We start from the raw sequence: 26,278 nt of genomic DNA, 5'->3' as shown, positions 1-26,278 counted from the left end.
CTTTTGGGTAGTAAAAAGGGCACCAAGAATAGCTCTGCTCTGTGCGGCTTCTAGTTTCTCAGGCTACTAGTTCCACTGCTGGGGAGGGTGGTGGTGAGGGTGTTGGAGCCCAGATGTCTTTGAGCACAATCCTCACTAGCTTACCTGGTAGTGTTGGGGTGGCTGGTGGGAAATTTTGAAGGGAGGAAGCTTGCTTTTCAGGAGAACCTGTTTGAGGTACATTAGCATCATTATCTGAAGCCAGATATTAAAGAATGATAAGTAGATGCCTTAGCTAGAACAAACCAGGAGACACTAGTGCAATTATGTTCTTAGGCTATCACTTCAGTATTTTATTGTTTGACAGATATATCAAGTGAGTTATTTTATGGAACAATTAGTGTAAGGAAATAGAAATGTTTTATTTGACCTTTTACCTGATTTTTTGTCTCTTATAAGTAATCTTAGAGCTGTTAAAGATCATGGTTTAATATTAGCTATTCAAATAACTACCTCTCACATGAATGTTAGTCTAGTTCCTTGCTAATACTGCAGATGTAGCTATCCAGCCATTAGGTCTCTGAGAAAACTGCAGTTTAAAAATTATTATTTACACAAAATGCTGTCCTACCCATTATGCTCCCAGGCCTTCATTTGCCTTCTGTAATGAACTGCTGTTCAAATTAAGGGGTTGCTCAAAACAGCTTTGGGTCACTTGGGGTTATTCATCCCTACTGCCATCATATTGTTAATTCATTTCAAGCATCTCCTAATTTTATTTACATGACTCCCAATTATGAATAGCACTAATATGAGTGTTCTGTAATTGACCAATAGTACACACTAATCAGAAACATGTGGTACCTCATACCAAAGTCTGTAATGTATTTCTTTACAAAAATGTACTATTACATTTATTTACATGCATTTGTTTAAATGGCAGGGTTTTTTTCTCTTGGGAGGAAATGTAAACATCACAATTCTGTTGCTAAAAATAAGGGATTTTTCAATCTTCTCCAGTGACTTTGCACATCCTATTTTATGCCCTGAATTATATTTCCCTAAACTAATGTAATATCAGCTCACATATATCATAGTGTTTATTGTGACACCACATACATGTCAATATAATTAAATATATATACCTGAACACTTGAGCATTATTATAATTAAGAAAAAAAATAACATGTCTATACTAGGCACACTGACCTAAGTAAACATTCAAGGTATTATTTGGGGGACTCCAAACTCCCAAAGAAAGGTAAGACCCTACTCAGCGCAGTCCCTCAATTAACCTATTCAGTGCTGCTGAAAGTATACCAAAAGCAAGCTAAGAGCAGGAAAGTTACAGCCAACCAAAATATAGCATAGTCAGCAAATGGCAAATTGATTCACATGCTACAGACAAAAAAGAAATATATACCAGACAAAAAGATATGCACAGAAACAATGGATGAGTTTCGTCTCCACTCCAAATGTAGCTGTCAGTGTGAGCCAGCTCTCAACCAAGTGTCACCAATGGACATTTTATTGCAACACAAGTTCATACAGCCCAGCATAATGCCTGTTAAGCAGCAGTTCCTAATGTGGTAGAAACCAAAGCTTCACTTAAACCTTCAGGCTTAAAGGTTAAAGTTTAAAATGTAGAGTTGGGCTTCAAGAAAAGCTGCATTCACTGGATTTGTAAGTGAAGTTACTCCACTGGTTACTGCAGACACTAATGAACTTCCAGTAGTATAAAAACATCTCTAGAGCCCTAAGAAGCTAGATATATTGCAGAAATATCGGTGCAAGGGAAGAAGCAATTTTTCAGCTGCCTCCTAAAGAGAGTGTTTGAAATGCAGTATGTTGTAAAAGCCTTCGGGGGGGGGGGGGGGGAGTGGGGCTGGGATTGTTATTCTGATAGCATTCATGATGAGTGCAGTAAAACTACAAAGACAAGTCTAATGAGTATATCCTGAAGGCAAAATAGTCCTCACCATTTATGCAAGAAGCACAAAGACAAAATCAGCCCTCACAAGAAAGTGGCCCTTAGATTTTCGACATTTCAGTTGTGCTGAAATTACTTGTTTCTGGGTGAGCCAGACTAATGTAATAGTTTCTCCAACACTGCTGTTGAAATGAAGGCAAATTAAGACATGGCTGGTTATGTTGGTTTTGAAGTGGTTGGATTTATAATAAATCCCCCTCACTTCTATTTCCATATAATATGTATCACTATCTTCCACCAATCATGGTAATCTTCATAATCTTTAACCGCTCCTCGTGGAGCGGATTAAATAAAATGGTTCAGTATAGCCTCATTTGATCAGATCTTTGAAGTTCAGCCGGATTGGCCCTGGAAAGTATTTGGATGGGAGGCCTCCTAAGGAATATGGGGCTTGTGACACAGCAGCAGGTAAAGGCAAAACACATCCAAGCACCTCTTGCCTTGAGGAGAGTTTCCCATATATCTATTGTGACTTGAAAGCACTTTCCCCCTTCACTGTGATACTAAAATGCGTTAAAGATGTGGAGAAGAGGTAAGCTCAGCAAAAAAAAGTTTAGCATTTGGGTGAGAATCCAAATATGGTGAAGGGGAAAGAATGTGGTTTGTTTTGCTGTTCAGAAAGGAGAGTTACACTTGGGGTGTAACAGCCATTTACTTTACCAGGCCAACTCTTAGCTGAGGAGTAAGGCATCGCATGCCTTCGCCTTGGGCCGGCTGCAATGTGAGGGGCACAAGGGCCGGGGTTGCCCGATGCTCAGCCTCCTGCCCACGGGATACCGGGCAGTCAAGGCCCGGTGTTGCCCTGCATGGCTGCCCTGAGTGAGTGGAGGGCGAAGCCTGCACTCCTCCTCACCGACCCCTCCGTGCTCCTTTTGGGGCTGGGAGTCCTCGGCGGTGCCGCCGTGCGCCAGGCCCTTTCTCGCGGGCTGCACGGCACTCAAAGCGAAAGAAGTCGCCTTGCTTTCCCTCCTTCTCCGGAACGGGCAGCCTCCCATGATTTCGACCCGGTCGAGTAAATGGCCAGCCTGCTTCCGGCATCTAAAGGGCTGTGAGGCGTGCCCCCTTCTCAGCGGTTTTCCAGAGCGGGAGAAAGGCAGCCAGCGCAGCCGTCCGGCTCTCACACTTACGGCGAGAACTTCTCCGAGGACCCTGCCTGGGGCACTCATTTTCCTTGGAACCGAGAGAGGCACCGCCTGCGCCGAGCCAGCCCAGCCAGCCCAGCCCGCCTTGGGGGAGGGACTCAGCGGCTCCTCCCTACCGGGCCGGCGGAGAGGGAGAGAGGCGGGGGGGATAGTTTCGGAGCAGGCTGGCGGGCGGGCGGCGGTGGGCGCCGCCTGGTTTGTGGCGGGGAGGAGCGAGGGGGCGGTAGAGAGGCGGCGCTGAAGGTGCGGGAGGCGCAGGCCCGACGAGCGGCGCGAGGGCAGCAGGGCTGCCGCCCGCAACAGGTTCCGAGGCGCGCCAGGCCGCGGCGCTTCCCCAGGCCCCGGTCGTTGGTCTCCGCCTCGGCCCCGGGAGCAGGGAGCCGGCACCCCCCGCCTCCATGCGGTTCGGGGCCAAGATGATGCCGGTAAGCGTGTGCGAGTGGCCTCGGAGGGGGAGGGGAGGTCACGCGAGGAGGGGCCGCCGCCGAGGCCGAGGGCTGACTCCGTACTTTGGCCTCCGTTTGCCAGAGGAGAGCTAATTGCCTTCTAGCACGGAAGGGGCTCCTCGCCGCCGCCGCCGCCGCCTCTCCGCTCGCCCGTAAGTTGCATTTGTGGGGAAAGTTGGAACGCGGGCCGAGACTTGCGAGTTCCGGGCGGCTGAGTATTCGTCGCCGGAGGGCTGGTCCTAAGATGGGCACTAGGGTGGCGGCGGGAGACCTGCAAATGGAGCGGCCGTGCTTGCTTGTCCCTCGCCGCCAGCGTACTTCGAGGAAAATGGAGCCGTGCGGCGGAGTCGGTCGCTAGCACCACTTTCGTTCATCGCCGAGTGCGAACGATGACCGATTGGGATCGTTCCCTTCCGTTCTCCTCCCCACTTACGGGCCAGCTGTACTTGTTCCTGCTTTTTTTTTTTTTTTTTTGCTCAGCTTTGCCGTAGGCGTGGAGAAGTATTAAACGACGCACCTTTTGGTTTAGTCATAAAGTGAGAACTCGAGTGCCCCGTAGGTTTGCCCGTAGGGAATCGAGAGTTTCTGGATTGCGGAAAAAAGGCTGACCTCTGGAAACGTAATGGAGAATGGTGACTGCATTTCAAGGCAATCATAACTAGTTATCGTAGCGAAGTTTTTCTTTTGCGTACAGGTTTTTGCATGAAAGATCTGTTGTTTGCCAGCGTGGTTCTTTGGTGGAATATGAATATTTATTATATTATTATTTATTGACCTTATTAATTCCTTGCCTTTCTCACTGGGATTCAAGGCAGATTACTCAGAGTGAATAATCACAATCAATAGTAGGACACTTGGTAAACATTGTAATAGGATTAGGGTTGTAGAACCAACTAGAAATCTAAAACTGAAGAAAGACATAAGTATTAATGTAACACATTAAATGATGCGAGATTACATGGTAGGATCCTACTTATATCCAGCTACCTACAGTGATCCCTAATCATTTATCCAAATAACTTTGTGAGTAATTTTGTACAGCCCAACTCTGTTTCCTGTAGAAAAGTCGTCTTGAATAATTAAATTTGCACAGGTTGTGGAAAGTCAGGGGAATGATAACCACAACAGAGAAGCTTCATCCTTTGGGCAATAGCAGCTTTTCCATTTTCCTGAGATTGCTAAATCTTTCTTTTCTTAATTTGGATATAAGCATGTGCATATAAGAAGTCTTAATTTATTAACCTTTCATAGTAGGGTTGTTTTAATAATTTGGGTACATGAATGCTTCTGCATGTTTCTTCCGTTATGTGTCTAGAGTTTCTGAAACTCTTGCATACTTTTCTAGATGCCAGGCATAAAAGTCTTTTATTACAGAATAAATTGAGGATGTTCAGACAGTTCCAGTGGTTGAGTGTTGAAAAGGCTAGAATTAACAGGAGGGGATTGAAACTGCTTCACATGTCATGACAGTACGTATGGTCAAAAATGCTGTCTGGTTGCAGCCAACTCATGGTAACCTCAGAGGGTTTTCAAGGCAAGTGGCTTGCCCAATAGGGAAACCAATAGGGAAAATTGGTCTGCTTTTTCCAGATTCATAAAGGGTGGACAAAGTGTATTGAGAGTCATGTGTGTAAATTAGCTCACTTTGTAGTCGTAGCTTCTTAGAGGAAATTATGCTCTTGTCGGATTCTACCTGTCCACAGGGTTTTTATGCGTTTTCTAAGCCAGGAATGCTTTCTTGGAAGGCAAATTATATGTTCATAAAAGAGCACCATTTTATACCCTTCTGTTGACACAAAGCGCAATACAACTTGAGTTATCTCCTTGCTGTCATTTGGGGGCAGTTATTGATTATATCTGTGTGCTTGCAAGCATTGGAAACAAGATCTTTGGTATTTCTCCAGCATTGAGAGTTTCTGTTCTGTCAGTTTCTTTGGGGTATCTTTAACCCTAGAGCTGGGGTAGTCAACATGTGGTCCTCCAGATGTTCATGGAATTCCCAAGAGAATTCATGGAATTGTAGTCCATGAACATCTGGAGGACCACAGGTTGACTATCCCTGCCCTAGAGTACTGTTGGAGACTTAAAATGATTATTGCTTTCATAGAAAAACTCAACTGTTTATTATGTAAGGAATTTGTTACTTTAGTTGCTGCGTTAGAAGGGAGTGTATCTCATATGAGGAAATTGTATTTTTAGCACAGCATTATTTGTTGCTGGGAAAATATGATTTTCCTTATATTTTCCTTTTTTCTTCTGAAAACTTTGTAGAAAGCAGTTAAATTAAGCAATGGAGCACCCCCTCTCCTTTAAATAAATTGTAGTGTTTGGTTAGTATTATGATTCAGATGGCTCTCTATACTTTTAAAAATTATTTAACTTTATTTCTCCATCTTTCTCATTGAGACTAAGGACTCATGTCTAAAGAATGTAATAAAGACCAGTATAATATACATACAATAAAAGTATGTTACATAAGTGAAGAAAATGAAATAGGCAGCATAATATATCCAATAAATTGCAGTCAGTTGTAGAACAATGAAATTAAGAAATTTTAATACATCAGAATGGACAGTGCTGTATGAGTGAGGGGAAGGAAAAAGCTGCCTAACTTTTCTACAGACAATTAAAAACTACGTCTATGCAAATGTGTCCTTAAAGTTCTGTTTTACACATTGAACAAAATGGTGGTAGTGTGAAGCAGGCTGTTCCACCAGATGGTGGTTACAACAGAGAGTGCTCTGATCTGGCCAGCTGTTAGTTTTATCCCATTTTTGAATGGCACCTTCAGAATACTTGGAAAATAAATTTGGTACAGCCAGTAATGTTTCCTATCTCTTCGCAGTGTTAACTGCAACTTTATAAGCATTCCTCATTCCTCTCTTCCAAGTGTATACACACCATACATAGTACATTTTAGCTCTAAAAAGTATGTTTGAATTATCTGTAAAAGTATTTAATTTACAAAAAACTGCAGTTGCCATGAATGTTAAGGGGGCTTCAGTAGAAAAATAATGTCAAATATCAATAATTAATTTACTTAGTGAACAGTAATGAAATTCTTTGTTAGAACACTGTCTCTTTAGAAACCTTTCCTTCTGTGCATGCTAAAGATTGTAGCTATTCTTACCAACATGAATATTAATCTTCCCTCCTAAAGCAAGAGTACGATAGCATGTGGTGGTCTGAAAGCAGAACGATAGAGCAGGGACTCCTGCAGATAAAATCTTTGAGAGCTTTAAGAGAATTGACTTGCTTTGGAAAGTGAATCCTTGTGATAATAGTAGGGTGTTTGTTTAAAAGATTACTGCAATTAACCTAAGAAAACATTCTGGCAGCATAATCTGATCAGGAGTATAGTTATTAACTACCTTGTCTTCTGTGAAACTTGTTCCAAATTGAATGAACCTAGCCTGTTGTTGTTGTTGTTATGTGCGAAGTCGTGTCCGACCCATCGCAACCCCATGGACAATGATCCTCCAGGCGTTCCTGTCCTCTACCATTCCCCGGAGTCCATTTAAGTTTGCACCTACTGCTTCAGTGACTCCATCCATCCATCCGCCTCATTCTCTGTCGTCCCCTTCTTCTTTTGCCCTCGATCGCTCCCAGCATTAGGCTCTTCTCCAGGGAGTCCTTCCTTCTCATGAGGTGGCCAAAATATTTGAGTTTCATCTTCAGGATCTGGCCTTCTAAAGAGCAGTCAGGGCTGATCTCCTCTAGGACTGACCGGTTTGTTCGCCTTGCAGTCCAAGGGACTCGCAAGAGTCTTCTCCAGCACCAGAGTTCAAAAGCCTCAATTCTTTGACGCTCGGCCTTCCTTATGGTCCAACTTTCGCAGCCATACATTGCAACTGGGAAGACCATAGCCTTGACTAAACGCACTTTTGTTGGCAGGGTGATGTCTCTGCTTTCTAGGATGCTGTCTAGATTTGCCATAGCTTTCCTCCCCAGGAGCAAGCGTCTTTTAATTTCTTTGCTGCAGTCCCCATCTGCAGTGATCTTGGAACCCAGGAAAATAAAATCTGTCACTATCTCCATTTCTTCCCCTTCTATTTGCCAGGAATTGAGAGGGCCGGATGCCATGATCTTTGTTTTCTTGATGTTGAGTTTCAAGCCAACTTTTGCACTCTCCTCCTTCACCCGCATCAACAGGCTCTTTAGTTCCTCTTCACTTTCTGCCATTAGAGTGGTATCATCTGCATAGCTGAGGTTGTTGATATTTCTCCCTGCAATCTTGATCCCAATTTGTGACTCCTCTAATCCCGCATTTCTCATGATGTGCTCTGCATACAAGTTAAATAGGCAAGGCGACAGTATACAGCCTTGCCGAACTCCTTTCTCAATTTTGAACCAGTCAGTGATTCCATGTTCAGTTCTCACTGTTGCATTTTGACCTGCATATAAATTTCTCAAGAGACAAATAAGATGCTCTGGTATTCCCATCTCTTTAAGAACTTGCCACAATTTGTTGTGCTCCACACAATCAAAGGCTTTAGCATAGTCAACGAAGCAGAAGTAGACGTTCTTCTGGTACTCCCTAGCTTTCTCCATAATCATAGTTTGTACACTCATCTAGAGCAGCTGATGATGGGATTGTCCTGTTACTTCTATTAATAGGGGTTCTAATTGATTTCGTTGATTGTGAAAATAGAAGCAGGGATAGTAATAAATTCACATAATCAATTACTGGTAAATATCTTCTGTCATTATTATAGTCATAGAGTTGGAAGGTACCTCCAGGGTCATCTAGTCCAACCCCTTGCAGAGTGCAGGAAATTTACAACTACCTGCCCGCAGGACCCCAATTCCATGCCCAGATGATGCCCGTCCCTCAAAAACAAACAAACAAAAAAAAAACCAGAATCCCTGGCCATTTTGGCCGGGAAGAAATTCATCTCCCAATCCCAAAGTGGCGATTGGCGTTTCCCTGAGTATGCAAGAAAAGACCATATTGTCACAATCCCTTCTGCCCACCCTCTTACAATCTGCCTAAGTTCATAAAATCAGCATTTCTGTCAGATGACTATCTAGCTTCTGCTTACAAACTTCCAAAGGAGAACCCACCACCTCCCAAGGAAGCCTGTTCCACTCAGGAACAACTTCTGGATGTTTAACCAAAAATTCTTTTGAATTAATTTCAACCCATTGGTTCTGTTCCAACCCTATGGGGCAACAGATAACAACTCTGCTCCATCCTCTGTGTGACAGCCCTTCAAGTCCTATGGCTATCATATCACCGCTTAGTCATCTTCTACATAGACCACGGTCCCTCACGTTTCCTCATATGTCTTGCTTTTTGGAAGGACATACTACTAGTGTACATATATGAGAGGATCAATGGGGTAGCAAAACAGTGCTGCGGAACAGTGACCCATGGCTTATTTATGATATATCTCCTGGGACTTGGTGTATGCTTTATGTCCCAGTTCTCTTGCTTTGCTTCCCATGCTTCTTGCCTTGACCCTGGTACTCCCCCCTTAACATGTTATGAAGTTATGTAACTATGCTATGTGGCTTTGTGTCATTGGCACGAAGTTTATTAGTTTCTATTATGACACCTGGTGATTCACAAAGGCAGTTTTGGAATGGATATGGGCTAATAAACTGAAGCTTAATCCCAACAAGATGTAAGTGCTATTGGCAAGTAGAAAGTCTGATCTGGGATTTAAGGTGTCACCTGTTCTGGGTGAGAATGGGTAATAAAATCACATTTTAAAATGATTAAAACTAATCAAAAAAGAACAAGAAAACAATTAGAACTAGAATTCAAATACATATCTTTAACCACTCCTGTGGAGCAGATTAAAAAATCGGTTAAGGGCACCCAAGGCGGACCCTGTCCATGATGAGGAAGGGTGCTGATAGGCCCCTACCCCCGGACTGACAATTGGAAGGCCCAATCGGCAGGCGCTTTGCGCCTGCCGATTGAGCCCTTCGATTGTCAGTCCGGCGGCAAAGGACCAATGGTCCCTTGCCACCAGACTGACGAATTGGGAGCCACGAAGCGCCTCCCGATCTGCCCCCATCGACTGCGCTCGCTGCAGCCTCGCCGCCACCATTCGTTCGCTCGCTACACACCAGCCAGCTCGCCGCCGCCCTCCGACTCCAGCTGCACCCGTCGCCCTGCCACTACCTGCCGCCGCGCCTCATTACCCCGTGCCTCCACGAAGCCACCTGTGGCCGGGAGCGCCCGCGGCCGCCACACCTACACGCGGCCGCATCCCCGCTCCCGCCCGCCACGCCGCCAGAACGCTGCGATCGTTGCCCCCATGTCCACCCGCTCAGGACCAGCTGCCGCCGACCCATCCTGCAGCGTTGACGACGACCACCCCGCCCACACCCCGCCCGAACCTCGCCCGGCCACGATGGAGGACCTGCCCCGAGCCCCCAGCCTACCTCCTGCCCTCCGAGCCTGCGACCTGCCTCCCGCCCGCTCCATGCTCCTGCCTGACATCCAACAAACAAGTAGGACACGCCCCGGGCCGCCCACTCGCGGCCTCCAAAGCCCCGCTAGCGCCCGCTGTCTGCAAATTACAGCGGGCTCTATTTCTAGTAAAGATATAAAAGCTACAATCAAAACATTAGGCAGAAAGGAGGGATCACTAAGGCAATGACAAACAAACAAAAATCTTCACCTGTTGGCAGAAGATGGCAAAAAAGGGGCAGACATATCTCCTTGGGGAGAAAATTACATGGTTCCATGATTGAGAAGGCCATATCCCAGGTTGCTACTTACCTAATCTCAGGACACTATAGCACCTGAAGCAAGGCCCCTGAAGATGGCCACTGTGGTGGAATAGGTTCATAATTGACTAGGCAGTCCAGTAGGTATGTTGATTCCAAACTACAAGGTCAACACCAGCACTTTGAATTGTGCTTAAAAACAAACAAACTAGAAGTCAGTGTACATGGTCCCTGCCATCTACTCTAGTCAACATCCTGGCGACAGCACTCTGTAGTAATTGACTCTGCAGGTTTTCAAACTATGTAATGCTGATAGAGTTAAATCAAGCAGGATTACAGTTATTTCACCTTTCTATATGCAGCAGATATGTGGGAGTGTGATTGCTGTAGAGTCAAAGTGAGAAGTTGAAACACATTAAAAATAGCATAGCATCCAACTACATAATTAGTCTCTCTTGACTATTACTGTATTATTTTCTCACTAGCTTCAAAGCCCGTTCCTAAGAACAGGCCTTGCTAGGGTCCCGTCCCCTGGCCTCTGGCCAGGCAGCGTAAGGTGGTTTTGGGCTGCAGCTCTCAGCTGGATGGGGTGGGCACGGGCTGGCCAACTCATTGGCTGGCCCGGGACAGAGCTCCTTAGCAGGCAGTCAGCAGGCCAAGAGGCTCTCATTAGCAGGCCCTGCTTAGCAGGGCAAGAGGCCCTCGTTAGCAGGCCCTGCACCAGGACCCTTTGCCCAGGGCCCTCTCCCTTTATCTCCTGCTGGTTCCAGGCACTAAGGTGCACTGAGAGCAAAGAGGTTAGAGCCCAGAGACAGAGGGTGGGAGCTGCAGGGGCTTGGCCAAAAAAAAATCCCGCTCTGTTGAACAAAATAATTCTAATTTTTCTGTATCAGTTGGTTTTTAATCATTCCATGTCTAAGTCCTCCTTTTAAAACTGGGAGCTGAGCATTACTTTGTAAAATGTTTAGTTGTTAAGTGTTTTCTTATCTGCACTGGAACAGAGGCCTATTTTGTGAGTGGGCATGCTGCAGAGTCATAATTTTGCATTCACCTGGCAGGAGGACATGATTGCTGTCTTTAAGTATTTGAAAGGTTGTCACTTAGAGGAGGACAGGGAAAGGTTCTTGTTGGCAGCAGAGGATAGAACCTTCAGTAATGGCTTTAAACTACATAGAGAATGATATTGGCTAGATCTCAGGAAAATTTTTTTCACATAGTAGTTTAGCAGTGGAATCGACTGCCTAAGGAGGTGGTGAGCTTTCCCCCTCATTGATATTCGACAAGCAGCTGCTGGTACTTATCATGGATACTTTAGGCTGATCCTGCATTGAGCAGGGGGTTGAACTAGAAGGCCAGTATGGTCCCTTCCAACTATGATTCTATGAGTATTCTTGAGTTAGGGGGTCACCTTTCCCAGTGCTGAAAGCTGTGTGGCTCCTCTCCTCTGGAGGAAAAGCATCAGAAAAGAGGCTACCTTTGGTTCAGTGATACCAAATCCAGATACCATCTTTATCTGCTCTGGGAAGGTTCAGCTTTCCGCTTCTGCTTTTCCATAATCTTCTTATAACCATTGTATGTGTGTGTGAATTACTCCGAGGCATGGCTTTTGGGGACGGGGAGAGATGCTGGCAGCCAGCCTGGCCCACGTCGCCCTGAAAAGGCCTGCCGAGGCTGTGGTGGGGGTTTTGGGGTCAGGGGGGAGGTGCTGTCAGGCAGTCCATTTTCCCCCTGCCATCCCCAAAAGGGGCTGCTGAGGGTCACGCAGGCTGCAGTAGAGCTTTTGGGAGTCAGAGGGGGAACTGGTGGGCAGTCTGTCTCCTCCCCCATCTCCCCTAAAAGGCTCACCAAGGGCTGCCTAGGCTGCGGCAGGGCTTTCGGGTGTGGGGGGGGAGGTGCTGGTAGGCAGTCTACCCCCTGGCAGGGTTCTTGGAGGAGGGGGAGGCCCCCAAAAGGCCTACCGAGGGCTATGTTGGCTGCGGCAGGGATTTTGTGGATGGGGGGGGTGCTGGCAGGCAGTCTCTCCCTGTCTCCACCAAAAGGCTCACCGAGGGCTGTGCTGGGGCTTTTGGGGGTAGGGGGAGAGGTGCTGGCAGGCAGTCCATTTTCTCCCCGCCACCCCTAAAAGGACCACTGAGGCCCACACAGGTCACAACATAGCTTTTAGGAGCAAGGGGGAGGTGCTGTGAGGCAGTCCACCCCCCTATCACCCCCAAAAGGCCTGCTGAGGTCTGCGCAAGCCATGGTGGTGCTTTGGGGGTCAGTGGGGAGGTGCTGGCGGGCAATCTGGTCCTTCTCCCCCCACTCCGGCAGCTCCATTGAGGCCTGGCAAGGCCATGGCTGGAGTTGCTCGCGGTGGTGGGAGCAGGAGCACTGGCAGGAACTCTCTCCCCAACCCCACCGGCCTACAGTCCCAGCCCCTCCCCCCCAGCTGCTGCTCACCGTGCTGGTACTTCTTCCAAATGGAAGAAATTGGAGGGGGATGCATCAAGAGGCAGGACTTCCTTCCTGATTGGTCATTCATTGGACGGATGGTCAGTCAAGAATTGGACAGCCAGGATAGCTGATCTGATTGGTGGTTAGTTAGTGAGACCCAACTCCTCCTACCATCCCTTACTGGCTTTATTAATGGTTCACATTTTCTCCCTGGAGGAGAAAACCTATAATAGCTTTGTAATTTCAGCTTGTGGGCTCTGTGGAGCAGAATTTGGAATGAATCTTGCTATACTTGATAGGGCAGCAGTTCTAAACCACCTTATAGCTGCGACCCCAACTGCGGCGGGGGCGGTGCACGCACATGCTGGGGCGGGTTCAAACTCTCAAGCAGGGCAGTATTGCTTCCCACACAGTCTGTACCCTTCTGGATCTAGAGGCTCCACCCCTTCCTGGCTCATTCCATTCCTAATTTAGGAATTCAACTAACAATATTGAAAAGAGCTTTCTGAACCCTCATATAAGTTTTGAACTACCACATAAGGAAACTTGAACAAGTTGTCTATTCTGGAGAGACGTCCATCATCTTCGGAACCTCTTTAAGGACTGGAGATGTCCCGGAGGACTGGAAAAGAGCAAACGTTATTCCGATCTTCAAAAAAGGGAGGAAGGATGACCCGGGAAACTACAAACCAGTGAGTCTGACCTCTGTTGTGGGGAAGATAATGGAGCAGATATTAAAGGGAGCGATCTGCAAACATCTGGAGGACAATTTGGTGATCCAAGGAAGTCAGCATGGATTTGTCTCCAACAGGTCCTGCCAGACCAACCTAGTTTCCTTTTTTGACCAAGTAACAGGTTTGCTGGATCGGGGAAATTTGGTTGATGTTATTTACTTGGATTTTAGTAAAGCTTTTGACAAGGTTCCCCATGATGTTCTAATGGATAAGTTGAAGGACTGCAATCTGGATTTTCAGATCGTTAGGTGGATAGGGAATTGGTTAGAGAACCGCACTCAAAGAGTTGTTGTCAATGGTGTTTCATCAGACTGGAGAGAGGTGAGTAGCGGGGTACCTCAGGGTTCGGTGCTCGGCCCGGTACTTTTTAACATATTTATTAATGATCTAGATGAGGGGGTGGAGGGACTACTCATCAAGTTTGCAGATGACACCAAATTGGGAGGACTGGCAAATACTCCGGAAGATAGAGACAGAGTTCAACGAGATCTGAACACAATGGAAAAATGGGCAAATTAGAACAAGATGCAATTTAATAAAGATAAGTGTAAAGTTCTGCATCTGGGTCAGAAAAATGAAAAGCATGCCTACTGGATGGGGGATACGCTTCTAGGTAGCACTGTGTGTGAACGAGACCTTGGGGTACTTGTGGATTGTAAACTAAACATGAGCAGGCAGTGTGATGCAGCGGTAAAAAAGGCAAATGCCATTTTGGGCTGTATCAACAGAGGCATCACATCAAAATCACAAGATGTCATAGTCCCATTGTATACGGCACTGGTCAGACCACACCTGGAGTACTGTGTGCAGTTCTGGAGGCCTCACTTCAAGAAGGACATCGATAAAATTGAAAGGGTACAGAGGAGAGCGACGAAGATGATCTGGGGCCAAGGGACCAAGCCCTATGAAGATAGGTTGAGGGACTTGGGAATGTTCAGCCTGGAGAAAAGGAGGTTGAGAGGGGACATGATAGCCCTCTTTATGTATTTGAAAGGTTGTCACTTGGAGGAGGGCAGGATGCTGTTTCTGCTGGCTGCAGAGGAAAGGACACGCAGTAATGGGTTTAAACTTCAAGTACAACGATATAGGCTAGATATCAGGAAAAAGTTTTTCTCAGTCAGAGTCGTTCAGCAGTGGAATAGGCTGCCTAAGGAGGTGGTGAGTGCCCCCTCACTGGAAGTCTTCAAGCAAAGGTTGGATACACACTTTTCTTGGATGCTTTAGGATGCTTAGGGCTAATCCTGCGTTGAGCAGGGGGTTGGACTAGATGGCCTGTATGGCCCCTTCCAACTCTATGATTCTATCCCAACCACATTTTTGTTCTTTCCCCCACCCCAGGACTGAAGATTCTAATTTCCAGGGAAATTTCACCAAGAGTGTTAGAAACAAGTTTGCAGTTTTTTTCCTATTACTTTTTATTTCACAGTCCACACATAATGGGCTATTAGCTACTAGGGTATGAGAGCCATCGGTGACCAGTAAGATACTCTTTTGACCCTTTAACACAATCATTTAGACCTTGATCCTTCTCCACATTGTCATCAGTAACCCACTGCTCTTCTTGGCTTTCAAGGCTCACTTACCATGAAGTCCCTTGCACTTCCTAAATCTGTAGAACAAGGGTTTTTGCCAACCTGAGGTGGCTTTGGCATATGTTTGTGACCTACTTCCACTATAGGAGCCCACCACCAGACCAGGTACTATCCAAGGAGAAGGACAGTCATGACTTGGAACAATGAATCTACAGATAACACAGCAATATGGGTGTTACATTAATTGATTTTTTACATGTTATACTGTTTGGTTCACAAGTTTAGCCACGCTGGTGGGGCAATATCAAAGATTAAAAAAACAAACAAACTAAAAAACAGATAGTTTTGTGTACATAAGCAGATAGTTTTGTGTACATTTTGTGTATGTAAGATAATTATGATTCACTGTCTGGACCTAGTAGAATCAAAGAATTGGAAGGGGTCTTCAGGGTCATCTAGTCCAACCCACTGCACTATGGAGGAAACTCACAACTACTTGCCTACCCACAGTGACCCCAATTCCATGGCCTTTCCAAAAAACAAAAGAAACAAAACAGGATCTCTGCCCAGTCTGGCCTGGAGGAAATTTGCCTCTTGACCCCAAAGTGATGATCAGCATACAAGAAAAGGCCACAGGAGCCAAGCACTGAATTCACAGAATCAGCAGAAAACCCTCTTGATGACTGTGGGGAAGACTGGGAGGTTTTTCTGCCATCTGAGGTTTTTGGTTTAAGATTAGGGGTTTTATTGAGTTTTATCCTGTAATCTGCCTTGAGTTTGAGGAGGAAGGCAAACTAGAAATCAAACTGGAGGGAGTGTCTGGGTGATATCACTTGAGGTGACATGTGATTTCCCGGCATGTAGAAGGGAGGTATGGCCTCCTTACATCCCTTCTGAAGTTTCTCAAAATCTGAAGAATGTATTGGGGGGTTCTTGCAGAGTGTGGGGATGTGTCATCTCCAGAGTGTGGGGATGTGTCATTTGGGGTGATCCAAAAATTGTTTTGGGGTGCAGCCTGACCCCAGTGTCAGGCTGTGTGATTGCCCTGAGGGCATCCCATTTTGGAGCAACTGGCACAATATCTGGCCTTTGGAACAAGGAATGGCACATATCCTCTTGAAGGAGGACGTCCCCTGAATGTGTGTATGTATGACGTGGTGGTCTAAGCCTTATTTTGGGGTTCAGAGCTTTTTTCAATATTGTTGGTTGAATTCCCAACAAAGAACGAATAAACTAATAAGGAATAAGTAACTAGCATCAGCCTCCTTCCTAACTAAGGATTATGGCAGCAGGCTCTAAAAGAGACGTAGTTTGGAAAGATTTATAGTGTATAACCAAATCATTATTTTTTGTTATAATTTTCAAACTATTCAGAAAAGTTATTATTCTAAAAATGTAAATATTAAGATTATACCAGCAAAAATGAGTTATGTAGAAAACCTAGTTTAAATCTAGTATTCCTGACTAGTGATTTAAATTGTGACTTGAATTGTGATTTAAATCAAATCCACTCTGCTAGTTGTTAAACTTTCTAGTACCTTGCAAACAGGTGTTTTGTAGTCTCTAGTGGTGTGGGTTTTCCAGAAAAATTAAAATAAGTAATTTTTTGGGAAACAATCTTATGCACTAATTAAAGTGCATAGTTTTGACCTGCACTTAATAACCAACATTTTAAAAGGATCCTATATTTATTTTTTTGTGATCAAACTTGCTAGAAAAATCATTAATGCTTGGCATGGTCAGCGGCAAAAGGAAACGTGGTCGCCAAAGGATCCGCTGTCTCGGCACGATCAAAGCCGACACAGGGATGACCAACTAAAAGAAGCAGAGACAGGGGCGCATGGCGAAGACTTTCCTATAGAATCGCTGAGGGTAGGACAAGACTGGACAGATAACATCATCGTCATATTTATTTTATATCCTGTAGTCCGTACTTCCTTATATTGTTTAAATTTAAGACAATAACCTGACTGCACTAAAAATTGTTAACACACTAATTTTAGCACACTGGGAGAGCTGTGCATGATGTGCCACCCATCTGGTTTACCAGAATTTCTCTGTCATCAGCAGAGGTCACTGGGGCATTTCCTGTTAGTTCTGTGTCAAATTGGTGATTACAGTATTCTTTCCACCTTGTGAGAAAGGGCATATAAATAAAGATTTTAGCTTTGGTTTTGATTTAACGTGTATAGTCAATTAGGTAAATCCATAACTTTTTAAAATTTGAATCGTATATATTTATGGTTTTATCCCTCCCTCCTGCTATTTACGGATTAATAAAACCTATATACATAATTCCTAGGGATAATCATCCGAAAAGCATTAATTGCTAATTTTATAAAGTAATAAATGTTTAGAATGTTTACACACACACACATCCTCCCCAAAAAGCAACTAAATTTTTTTCAAAGGTATCCTGTTAGAACTGTTCTACCTCACAGGGTGTCTGTTGGGGGGAGAGGAAGAGAAGGTGATTGTAAGCTATTTTGAGACTCCTTCAGGTAGTGAAAAGTGAGGTTTAAAAGCCAACTCGTCTTAAGCAGAATGCTTAACCAGTAAAATTTATTTCTGCCTTTCTGCACAATTTGGAAATTTTATTGATGTGGAAGGTCATGCTGAAGTTTCAGTGAGCGGCATATGCAACTTCAGCAATTAGCACCATGCTAAAGGGGAGTCTTTTCCCCCTCCCTAGTCGTACATGGTCAATTTCACTCTGAGTTCCAAGGAGAGGAAGAAGATTGTTCCAACACTAAACTTTGTTCTTGGGACTAGAATCTACTTCTGCCTTAATCATAATGCCAGTGCCTTATGTAAGGTGCTTTCCATATCACCTGTGGTGTAACCATGGGAGAAGTCTTGAGCCTATGCTGCATTGCTGTTGTCCTTTTATGTGTTGTAATAATAATATCTATACCTAAAATATGTGTAACTAGTGACAGAGACTAGAATTTCAACTGAAAAAGGCTTGAAAAAGGGTAATCTTTTCCAGTTGATCTCTGAATTTCTAAATTTGAATAACAGGACTTCGTTTATATGGTTTAAATGTACATATGACATATTTCATTATAGAAGCATGTGCCTCCTTTTCTTCGTTTTACAAACACGTTTTGCAAGCAAAGGAGTGGAAACCTAATGCATGGTTATTTGTATCAGTTAACCAGTGTTGATGTGTTTGCTAAGGTGGCTTCCATGTCTTTCTTAGAGATTCTACTTAGATTGCAAATCTGATGTTGCATTGTCTTTTTCAAACACTAAGCAACATGGCAGTGTGTAAGAGGTAGCAAGGATGGAATGGCAGTGCTTCACATGGAAGGTGTTGCATGCGGTGAAGATTGTGGTTGGTGAAGATTGTGTGTAGTTGTGTGTTTAGTCAGTAGTTATCGTGGAAGTGCAGTATTGGCATAGAGTATTGTAACTGAGTCAGTCCCACTCATTAATTTTACAAATATAGTTTCTGCATATATAGTAATATAGTAATTGAAGGATTGTTAACATTTGAACTGACTCAAGAATGAAAAGCATTGACTTTGCTTTTTATAGTGTAGTATGTGTATTTCAAACAGTAGCACAGGCCACAGGGCCCCATTGTGAATACACTTTTTTGTTGCCCTTAAGTCACCCGTTGGTTTGATATAACCACACTTCTAATGCTAGAAGTGGCATGTCAGGGGAACTACAGGACCTATTTAAGTGTTCAGCACAAGCCAGCTTGTGAGTTTACTGCAGGCGTTGAGAAGCAAGACAAATTAGGCTACAGATTGCTGAATTCATAGTTTCATTGTATATATAAGTCATGGGGGGGGGGGGCTTAGGCTTGCACAGAGTGTGGATTTAATGCAATGTGATTTGGAGGGCAGTCTTCTCCTGTATACTAATGCATTAGCAGAGCTTCATATGTATGATGAAAGTTGTGCTTCCCTGACTTTATTTCTGATTATAAACAATATTGATTTTAAATGCTGACAGTGATTTTTTTTAACAGCGCTTCAGATATGGAGGCGATTGTCTATTCTAAGTACGATCAAAAGGACTGCATCTATGGTGCATTTGATGCGGGTTAAATGGAGTTTGAAGTAAGCCATGAAACTGCAGTTCAGGTTCTGGCAACAGTTGTAATGAAGTCTGTCTTATGTAGTGTCCTCCCTAAACTGTTTGGTATTTCAGGGACAGCTAGTAACAGGATAAAGCAGTGGTCCCCAACCCGCCGGGCCGCGAAGGCCTTGGCGCCGGGCCGCAGCTCCCTCTTCCCTCCCCCCCGAAGCGAGAAGCTCGCCAGGCCGCGAGCTAATCGGCCGCCGAAGCGGCCAATTAGCTCACGGCCCAGCAAGCTTCTTGTTTCGGGAGGGGGGGGAAGAGAAGCTTGCCGAGCCGCAAGCTTATCGGCCGCCAAAGCGGCCAATTTGCTTGCAGTCCAGAGGGGCCGGGAGAGGGAGCCACGGCCGCCGGCATGGCGGCGGCGCAAACGCGCATGCACGGACTGCCGCGTACGAGCGTTTGCGCCCCTGACGGGCGCAAACGCGCATGCGCAGCAGTTCGTGCATGAGTGTTTGCGCTGGGGCTGCCGCACATGCGCGGGGCCCCGGGCCGCCCTCTCCCGCCACTCCGGAGCAGCGGTCTGTGGCAACCGGAAGGTTGCGGACCACTGGGATAAAGGATTGACTTCTAAAAGAGGACCCTAAAGGAGCTCAGATATAGTTTCTGCTGTTTGAGATAGTATTGTATGTTGACACATGAAATAAATGATATGCTTGAAAACTGAGTTGAAAGAATTTTTTTAGTAATTAAGTGTAGGTAGTTGTCCTGTGAATATTATTGGTGCATACATACATAAAACCTGATTTAATCTAGCCCATCCTTGTGGTACCTTCAGAGTAAAGCTCAGCTGTAAATCTGGAATTATTTAAAATATATATATCACTCTACTAGGGAGTTGTGACAAAAATCCCACAAAGCTCTAGGTCAGGGGTAGTCAAACTGCGGCCCTCCAGATGTCCATGGACTACAATTCCCATGAGCCCCTGCCAGCAAACACTGGCAGAGGTTCTTGGGAATTGTAGTCCATGGACATCTGGAGGGCCACAGGTTGACTACCCCTGCTTTAGGTACATGAATCAGGAAACATATTCAGAGCTGGTGGTTTCTTGGAAGTGTTCAGCTTTGACAGCTGAAAAGGAAAGTGGTTTGTTGGATTTTAAAAAAAAACTGGCTTGGCTTTTGTGCCATGGAACCTGCTGTGAGGTGAAAAACCAAAGGAAACCCAGGCTGTGCAATGTACGGTAGTAGTGTCCAACATTATTGGCAAATAAGGTAAGAAGTAATGCCACTTACACATGCCTCTAGTCTAGAGAAGATGCTATAGTGTGCTTTTGGATAGACAGTCAGAAATGCAGAATTGGCTCCGCATAGCCAGGTTTGTAGGTGCTAATAATACAGTCATGGTAGAATGCAACGATCTTTATCTGTGTTGTGACTCGTGCTTCTGGTTGGCTGTGCTTCTAGTTTTCTTTTAGCTTAATTTTTTGTCTTTTAGGATGCAAATATACCTTCTTCCAGAATTGCTGGTATGCTTTCTGTGTTTGCAGTTATGTACTTGTTTTTGGTTTGTGTTGTGCTGTATAAACTAGCAGTTTTGTGCACAGGAGTCCCCTTGCTTTTCTATAAGTGGTGTAAGCAAAAGGGCATCAAGGTATTTAGTTTACAATTCTAAATGGCAGAAAACTCATAAGAGCGGTTGAAGCAACTGGCATGTGTGTTTGATCTAAATAGAGAAGGCATCAGACTCAGAAGTTGTTTGATTTATGAGGTATAACCAAACATTGCTTTTTTATGACTACATTGCTGGAGAGATGGGGTTAATTACTTATGCTTTTGACATCTGAAGGCTGTTTCAGATGTGGACCTGAGTATGAACAAGAAACAATAAAAATCAGAATGCCTCTCTCAGTATTAAAATTCTCCTCCATTCTACATTTGAAAGATAGAACTCTTGAAGAGGGACAGTGTGTGCATAAAGCACTTGAGTTAGAAACAGCCTCTGTCTGATGGTCAGTACCTGTGTAATGGTTTTTGTCTTTATATTTAGGCAATATAGGTTGTTGTACCTTAGAATTTAAGGAGTGAAATATAAGGCCTTGGGTTTTATGTTCTCCTGTGAGATGTGAGACAAGAAAGGGCAAAAGGCTCCCGTCTATTCAATCCTAGAATAATTGGAACAATTATGCTGCACTTCCTACCGTACTCCACCTACTCTGCATCATAACTTCCTTTCTCACAGTTGTGGCTAAATGCCAAAGCAGTACAAATTGTGTCTGCAGTAACTGAGACGGCAGCAACATATGCTGACCATCAGCCATAGATACAGGTAAATATAAAAGTATCTTTCTCTGTAACCTTTGTCCTTCGGCACTCTGTAGCCAGTTATGACATAACAGCGCATTAACATTTTAACATGTTTTTTGTCATTTACCATAATGTATAAGAATACTAAATATTCAAGCATACTAACATGAAACATGAATAATTTAACTTAAATGTTTTGTAGGATTGCATTTTATTTGATCAGTATTTAATGCTGCAGACTTTAGTATGATAATCTGTTTGGGGTGGTGTTTATCTAAAAATTAAAAAGCTTGTACTGAGTTTGTACTGAGACTGCCTTTTATAATTCATAAAAATTGTAATCAGATTGGCAGAAATAAGATAAATGTGGTGGTTAGTTGTGAATATGGCACATCTGTAGTTGCTGTAAGATGAGCTATGCTGAAAAAGAGTTTAAATTTTTTTAGTTATAAAAATTATAAGTTGTTTTTACCAGTTTAATTGATCCCCCCCTTTCCCCATTACTCAAAATTACTTCTGTGTTTGTTGGAAAATATGGATGCCCATTCTAGCTTTTCAGAAATAAATTGTGTATGTTAGATCTCTGTAGAATGCAGCTAAGTAATCAAGCTATTTTGAAGAAAAGTAGCTATTATTATAGAAATAACAGCTGATAGTCCTATAGCACAGAGATCACGACTTCGTACAACTAGACCTTTGTTAATAGATTCAGTATATCCTGCTTTAAGACGGTTGATCTTTCTTGTCACATCTTTATAGGTTGTATTTATTCACAGCTTTAGCAAGAAACTTTTAGTTACCTAAATATATTGAGATGGATGTGTATACTACAGCAGTGGCTTCTATCAGTGAGAGACAGTAATTACACAAGGAAAAAAAAAACAGTTCTTCTTTATACTATTTGGAGCTGCCTAAGTGGTGAATTTAGATTTCTGAATCTTCTGGTCAGAACAGGAGGACGTTTTGAAATGGTGACACAAATGAACATAAAACGTTATTGGAGTGTAACCTATGGAATATTCCTCCAGTAGAAGTGGGAGGAAGGAGGTGATCTTGCCTTATCTCCTTATTGCAGCTCTCTGACCTGCCTAACTTTTTATCTGTAAGAATCCCTGACACCTATCGTTTAATCATGTTTTTTGGTGGGCTGCACAAGGCTGCTGGGAGGAGGGGGATGATCTGCTTTAGACGTGAAACTTTGTTATGTAGACTTTGTTTAGGCAAGTAGACTTTGCCTAATATATAATTAATAAACTGGAGGGCTCCAGGATTGTTCCCCACAGCATTTGGTGTTGAATGAAAGAGGAAAGTAGTGATTGGCAGGCCAAATAACTCTTTTCATCAGAACCCATTCATATTCCTTGATATTAGGCACTGCAGTTAGTTTGACTGTGTTATGTTGTGAATATCCAGTGAATTGTAAAGCAATTTTAGTTTGTGCTCAAAAACAGTGGTCCCCAACCTTTTTATCACTGGGGACTAGTCAACGCTTGACAATTTTACTGAGGCCCGGGGGGGGGGTAGTCTTTTGCTGAGGGACATCACCGCCGTCTGAGCCCCTGCTCCACTTGCTTTCCCGCCGGCACCCCTGACTTTCTGCCGCCCATTGGGGGGCTCTGCCAGCAGCAGATGTGCAGTGCCACATCGAGGGGGAGCCCCAGCCATGGTGGCCACTGGAGAGCACCAAAGGTGAGCCGGCAGCAGAGTGGCAGGGCAGCCCCCGAGGTAGCAGCCAGGGAGGAGGACGAGAAGGAGCCGCAGCCCGAAACCGACTGATCTACGGACCGGTACCGGTCTCCGGACTGGAGGTTGGGATCACCGCTCTAAAATACTGAAGGGAGATGAGAACCCAGTAATTCAGCTGAAAAACTTAATTTTAAATGGGACTAATCCTCATATATTAACAGGTTATGCATCAGAAACCAGTAAAGTTTTGTGAAGCAAACCTACCTATAACAACATCTACACAGTTTAGACACCTGGCAGAATTAGCAGGGTGTTTGAGTTAAAAGAGACACCTGTCTTAAGCAGATCACCATGCTTTAATTTGTGCCTCCTTACACCCACTTGTTTATCCTGTTGCTTCCCTCTCTTCCGGCCCTGGGGTGTGTTAACTGCTCTACCCTACATCAACTGTGATGTGTAAGACATATAATTGGCATGTGGGTAGTAAAGTGTGTGGTGAGATGGTTTGAAGACAAAATTGAAATGTGTCACTAATGACTGAAAACCAGAAGAAGTTGTATTCATAAAATTATAGTGGAATCTTAACTTCCACAAATTTATTTAAAAGGTGTACAATTTTTGCTGTGTCCCTATCAATTTTTTTTCTTATATCTCTTTGATACTGGTCTTGCCTTTATTCTGGTACCTTGATCCGCAAAGATTTATGGTCATCTCTTAACTCCCTTCATCATCTTTAGAGATCTGAAGGCATGGGGAAAAAAGAGGTGTTTTTCTTTGAGTATATTTTCAGTCCTTCTGATGAGAAACCGGAAATTTTACGGAGTACTGTTCCTCCCCCCCCCCCCATTTTTGAATGTGTACTGTGCGTTTTTAATTCCCTCAAAATACATATTACTATGGAGATGTTTATGTAAGATAATCTACAGCATTGCTTCCCATGTGTGTTTAAATGTGGCTAATTTTGTCTACAGTGTTGTAATGTGAAGTATGCTATGCCATTGAAGCATTCAATATTAAGTTTAATTCTCTATCCAAAGCCTGAGAGTATATTGTTTTGTTTTTTATTTGTGTTTTCTGTTTTCATCTCCCCCCCCCCTTTACCTACCTATCAGATGGCAATAAGTAGGCATACATGTACTAAAATAGCATAGCTTGTAGTAGTTTTCATTCCTGTGTTTTGGGTATATTTGCTTTGCCATTTTGCTTACAGAGAATGGAGATGTATAAGTAAGTCAAACAGTACAAAATTATATGCTAATTTTATATTAAAGTAATGTAAGGTTAGGGTTGATATACCCTATTTTTAGGGGGTAAAAGGAAGGCAAAAAACAAAAACTCAACCCTTTTAGAGCAATCACAGAGACTAGGTTATAGTTTTGGCAGTGTCCAATCTGAATATATGCATACTCTGAGATGCACAAGGTATATATAAAAGAACATCAAAGAAAAAAGTGTCAAAGTTCTGTGTCAAAAGAAGGGAGATTTTACCATAACATTTTATACGGGTTAAACTGGTATTTATGAACGCAATATCTGTGTGCAATTGGGGATTTTGACTTGTGGTTAAAAAGAAAAAATGTGTCTGGTAATAAAAGCACCACAGGACCTCCAATTTTGTTTTATTTATTTAATTCATTACTTTATATACTACCCCTCACGGTGATGTGTCAGGACAGTGTGCATGGTTTTAGTTAATGGAATACTCTGTTCTAATCTTTTCCAGATGTTTCTTACGGTGTACCTCAGTAACAATGAACAACACTTCACTGAGGTGCCGGTTACCCCGGAAACTACTTGCAGAGATGTCGTGGATCTGTGTAAAGAGCCTGGTGAGACCGAATGCCACCTGGCTGAAGTATGGTGTGGTTCTGGTAGGTGAAAAAATGTTTTGTGCCTTCCAGTTCATCTTGAATAAGTTTTTGTAGTTACTTAGACATTAAGATTAATTGTGGTACTCGCTGCTACAGCATTCAGTAATGGCTGCCAATGTGGAAGGCTTTAAATGGGGAGTAGACCAATTTAAAGTGGATGGAGCTATCAATGGCTACTAGTCACAATAGCTATGTACTCTCTCCAGTACCACAGGTAATATGGTTTTTTATATCGGTTGCTGGACAGCATAGGCAAGAGGACAGTGTTGCAGTCATCCTGCTTGCAGGAGTCCTGGAAGTAACTGGTCAGCCATTGTGTGAACAGAAAGCTGGATGGGCCTTTGGTCTGATCCAACATGGCTCTTCTTATGTATGCTTACCATAATAGTCTTTATTCTAGAGTTAACATACAACATTTTTCACCATTCAGCCAGAAAGTCAGGGTTTCTTTATAAAAAGATGCTTCAAATGTTTCCCACACTGTTAATACAAATGTAAAGGCCACCTTATTTATTTGTTTGTTTGTTTGTTTGGTTGGTTGGTTGGTTGGTTGTGTTCCAGCCCTTTCCAGAATGTTTAGGGCGGGTTGCAACATATAAAGCACACAATACATTTGTTTACAAAATTTAAAATATAAAATCCTAAACTCTGAAATAACTTAAAAATAAGGTAAAGGTAAAGGTATCCCCTGTGCAAGCACCGAGTCATGTCTGACCCTTGGGGTGACGCCCTCCAGCGTTTTCATGGCAGACTCAATACGGGGTGGTTTGCCAGTGCCTTCCCCAGTCGTTACCGTTTACCCCCCAGCAAGCTGGGTACTCATTTTACCGACCTCGGAAGGATGGAAGGCTGAGTCAACCTTGAGCCGGCTGCTGGGATTGAACTCCCAACCTCATGGGCAAAGCTTTCAGGCGGCTGCCTTACCACTCTGCGCCACAAGAGGCTCATAACTTAAAAATACATAACCTAAAAATACAATTTTCTGAAAATAGAAAAAAAAACTGTTATTGCCTGATGCTACATCCTTATCAAGAAAGAGGTGGATAGTGTAAGAATATCATTCCTCAAATGAGAATTAATTAATTCACTTTGACTAGGTTATGTATTTAATTTGTAAATGGCTGACTTTCTGTTTTTTTGTTTTGTTTTGCGCTCTGTTTTTGTTCTGTACAAATACCACAAAAATGGCTCAAATGCCATTTGAACACCCCAGCTTGGTAGGCTTATTTGTGTCACTCTTGAATTGTATAAAACTGAGGGAAGTTATTTTTGCTGCTCAACATTGTTGCAAATCATGCTTTGTATATTACAAGGGCTGCATTTATAAAAACAATGGTGGCAAAGGGGCAATGGAGGTGCATGTTGATTTTCTAGAAGAAGCCCTTAGGGATCACTGCCTTGTCCTTTGGAAAGGTTGAGTTTATTGTCTCATTATCTGTTAA

At 43.7% G+C, this 26,278-nt stretch overlaps 1 protein-coding gene across 3 annotated transcripts in view; it reads left to right on the top strand.

Annotated features, from left to right (window-relative positions):
• TP53BP2 (tumor protein p53 binding protein 2) overlaps nt 1-26,278 on the top strand; it is a 70,313-nt gene that overhangs the window by 363 nt on the left and 43,672 nt on the right. Inside the window, exons 1-2 of one of the 3 annotated variants that reach the window (XM_077340409.1) lie at nt 3,330-3,536; nt 24,689-24,836. In XM_077340409.1, the coding sequence (XP_077196524.1) occupies nt 3,510-3,536; nt 24,689-24,836 (175 nt within the window). In that variant the 5' untranslated portion in view covers nt 3,330-3,509. Of the gene's footprint in view, nt 1-3,329; nt 3,537-3,605; nt 3,710-24,688; nt 24,837-26,278 lie in introns of those variants that run through there. The other 2 variants (XM_077340416.1, XM_077340400.1) reach the window with 2 other exon arrangements.

Source organism: Paroedura picta, chromosome 1, assembly GCF_049243985.1.
Source record: "Paroedura picta isolate Pp20150507F chromosome 1, Ppicta_v3.0, whole genome shotgun sequence".
Taxonomy (NCBI): Eukaryota; Metazoa; Chordata; class Lepidosauria; order Squamata; family Gekkonidae; genus Paroedura; species Paroedura picta.
This window is presented reverse-complemented; position numbering and strand designations above follow the sequence as displayed.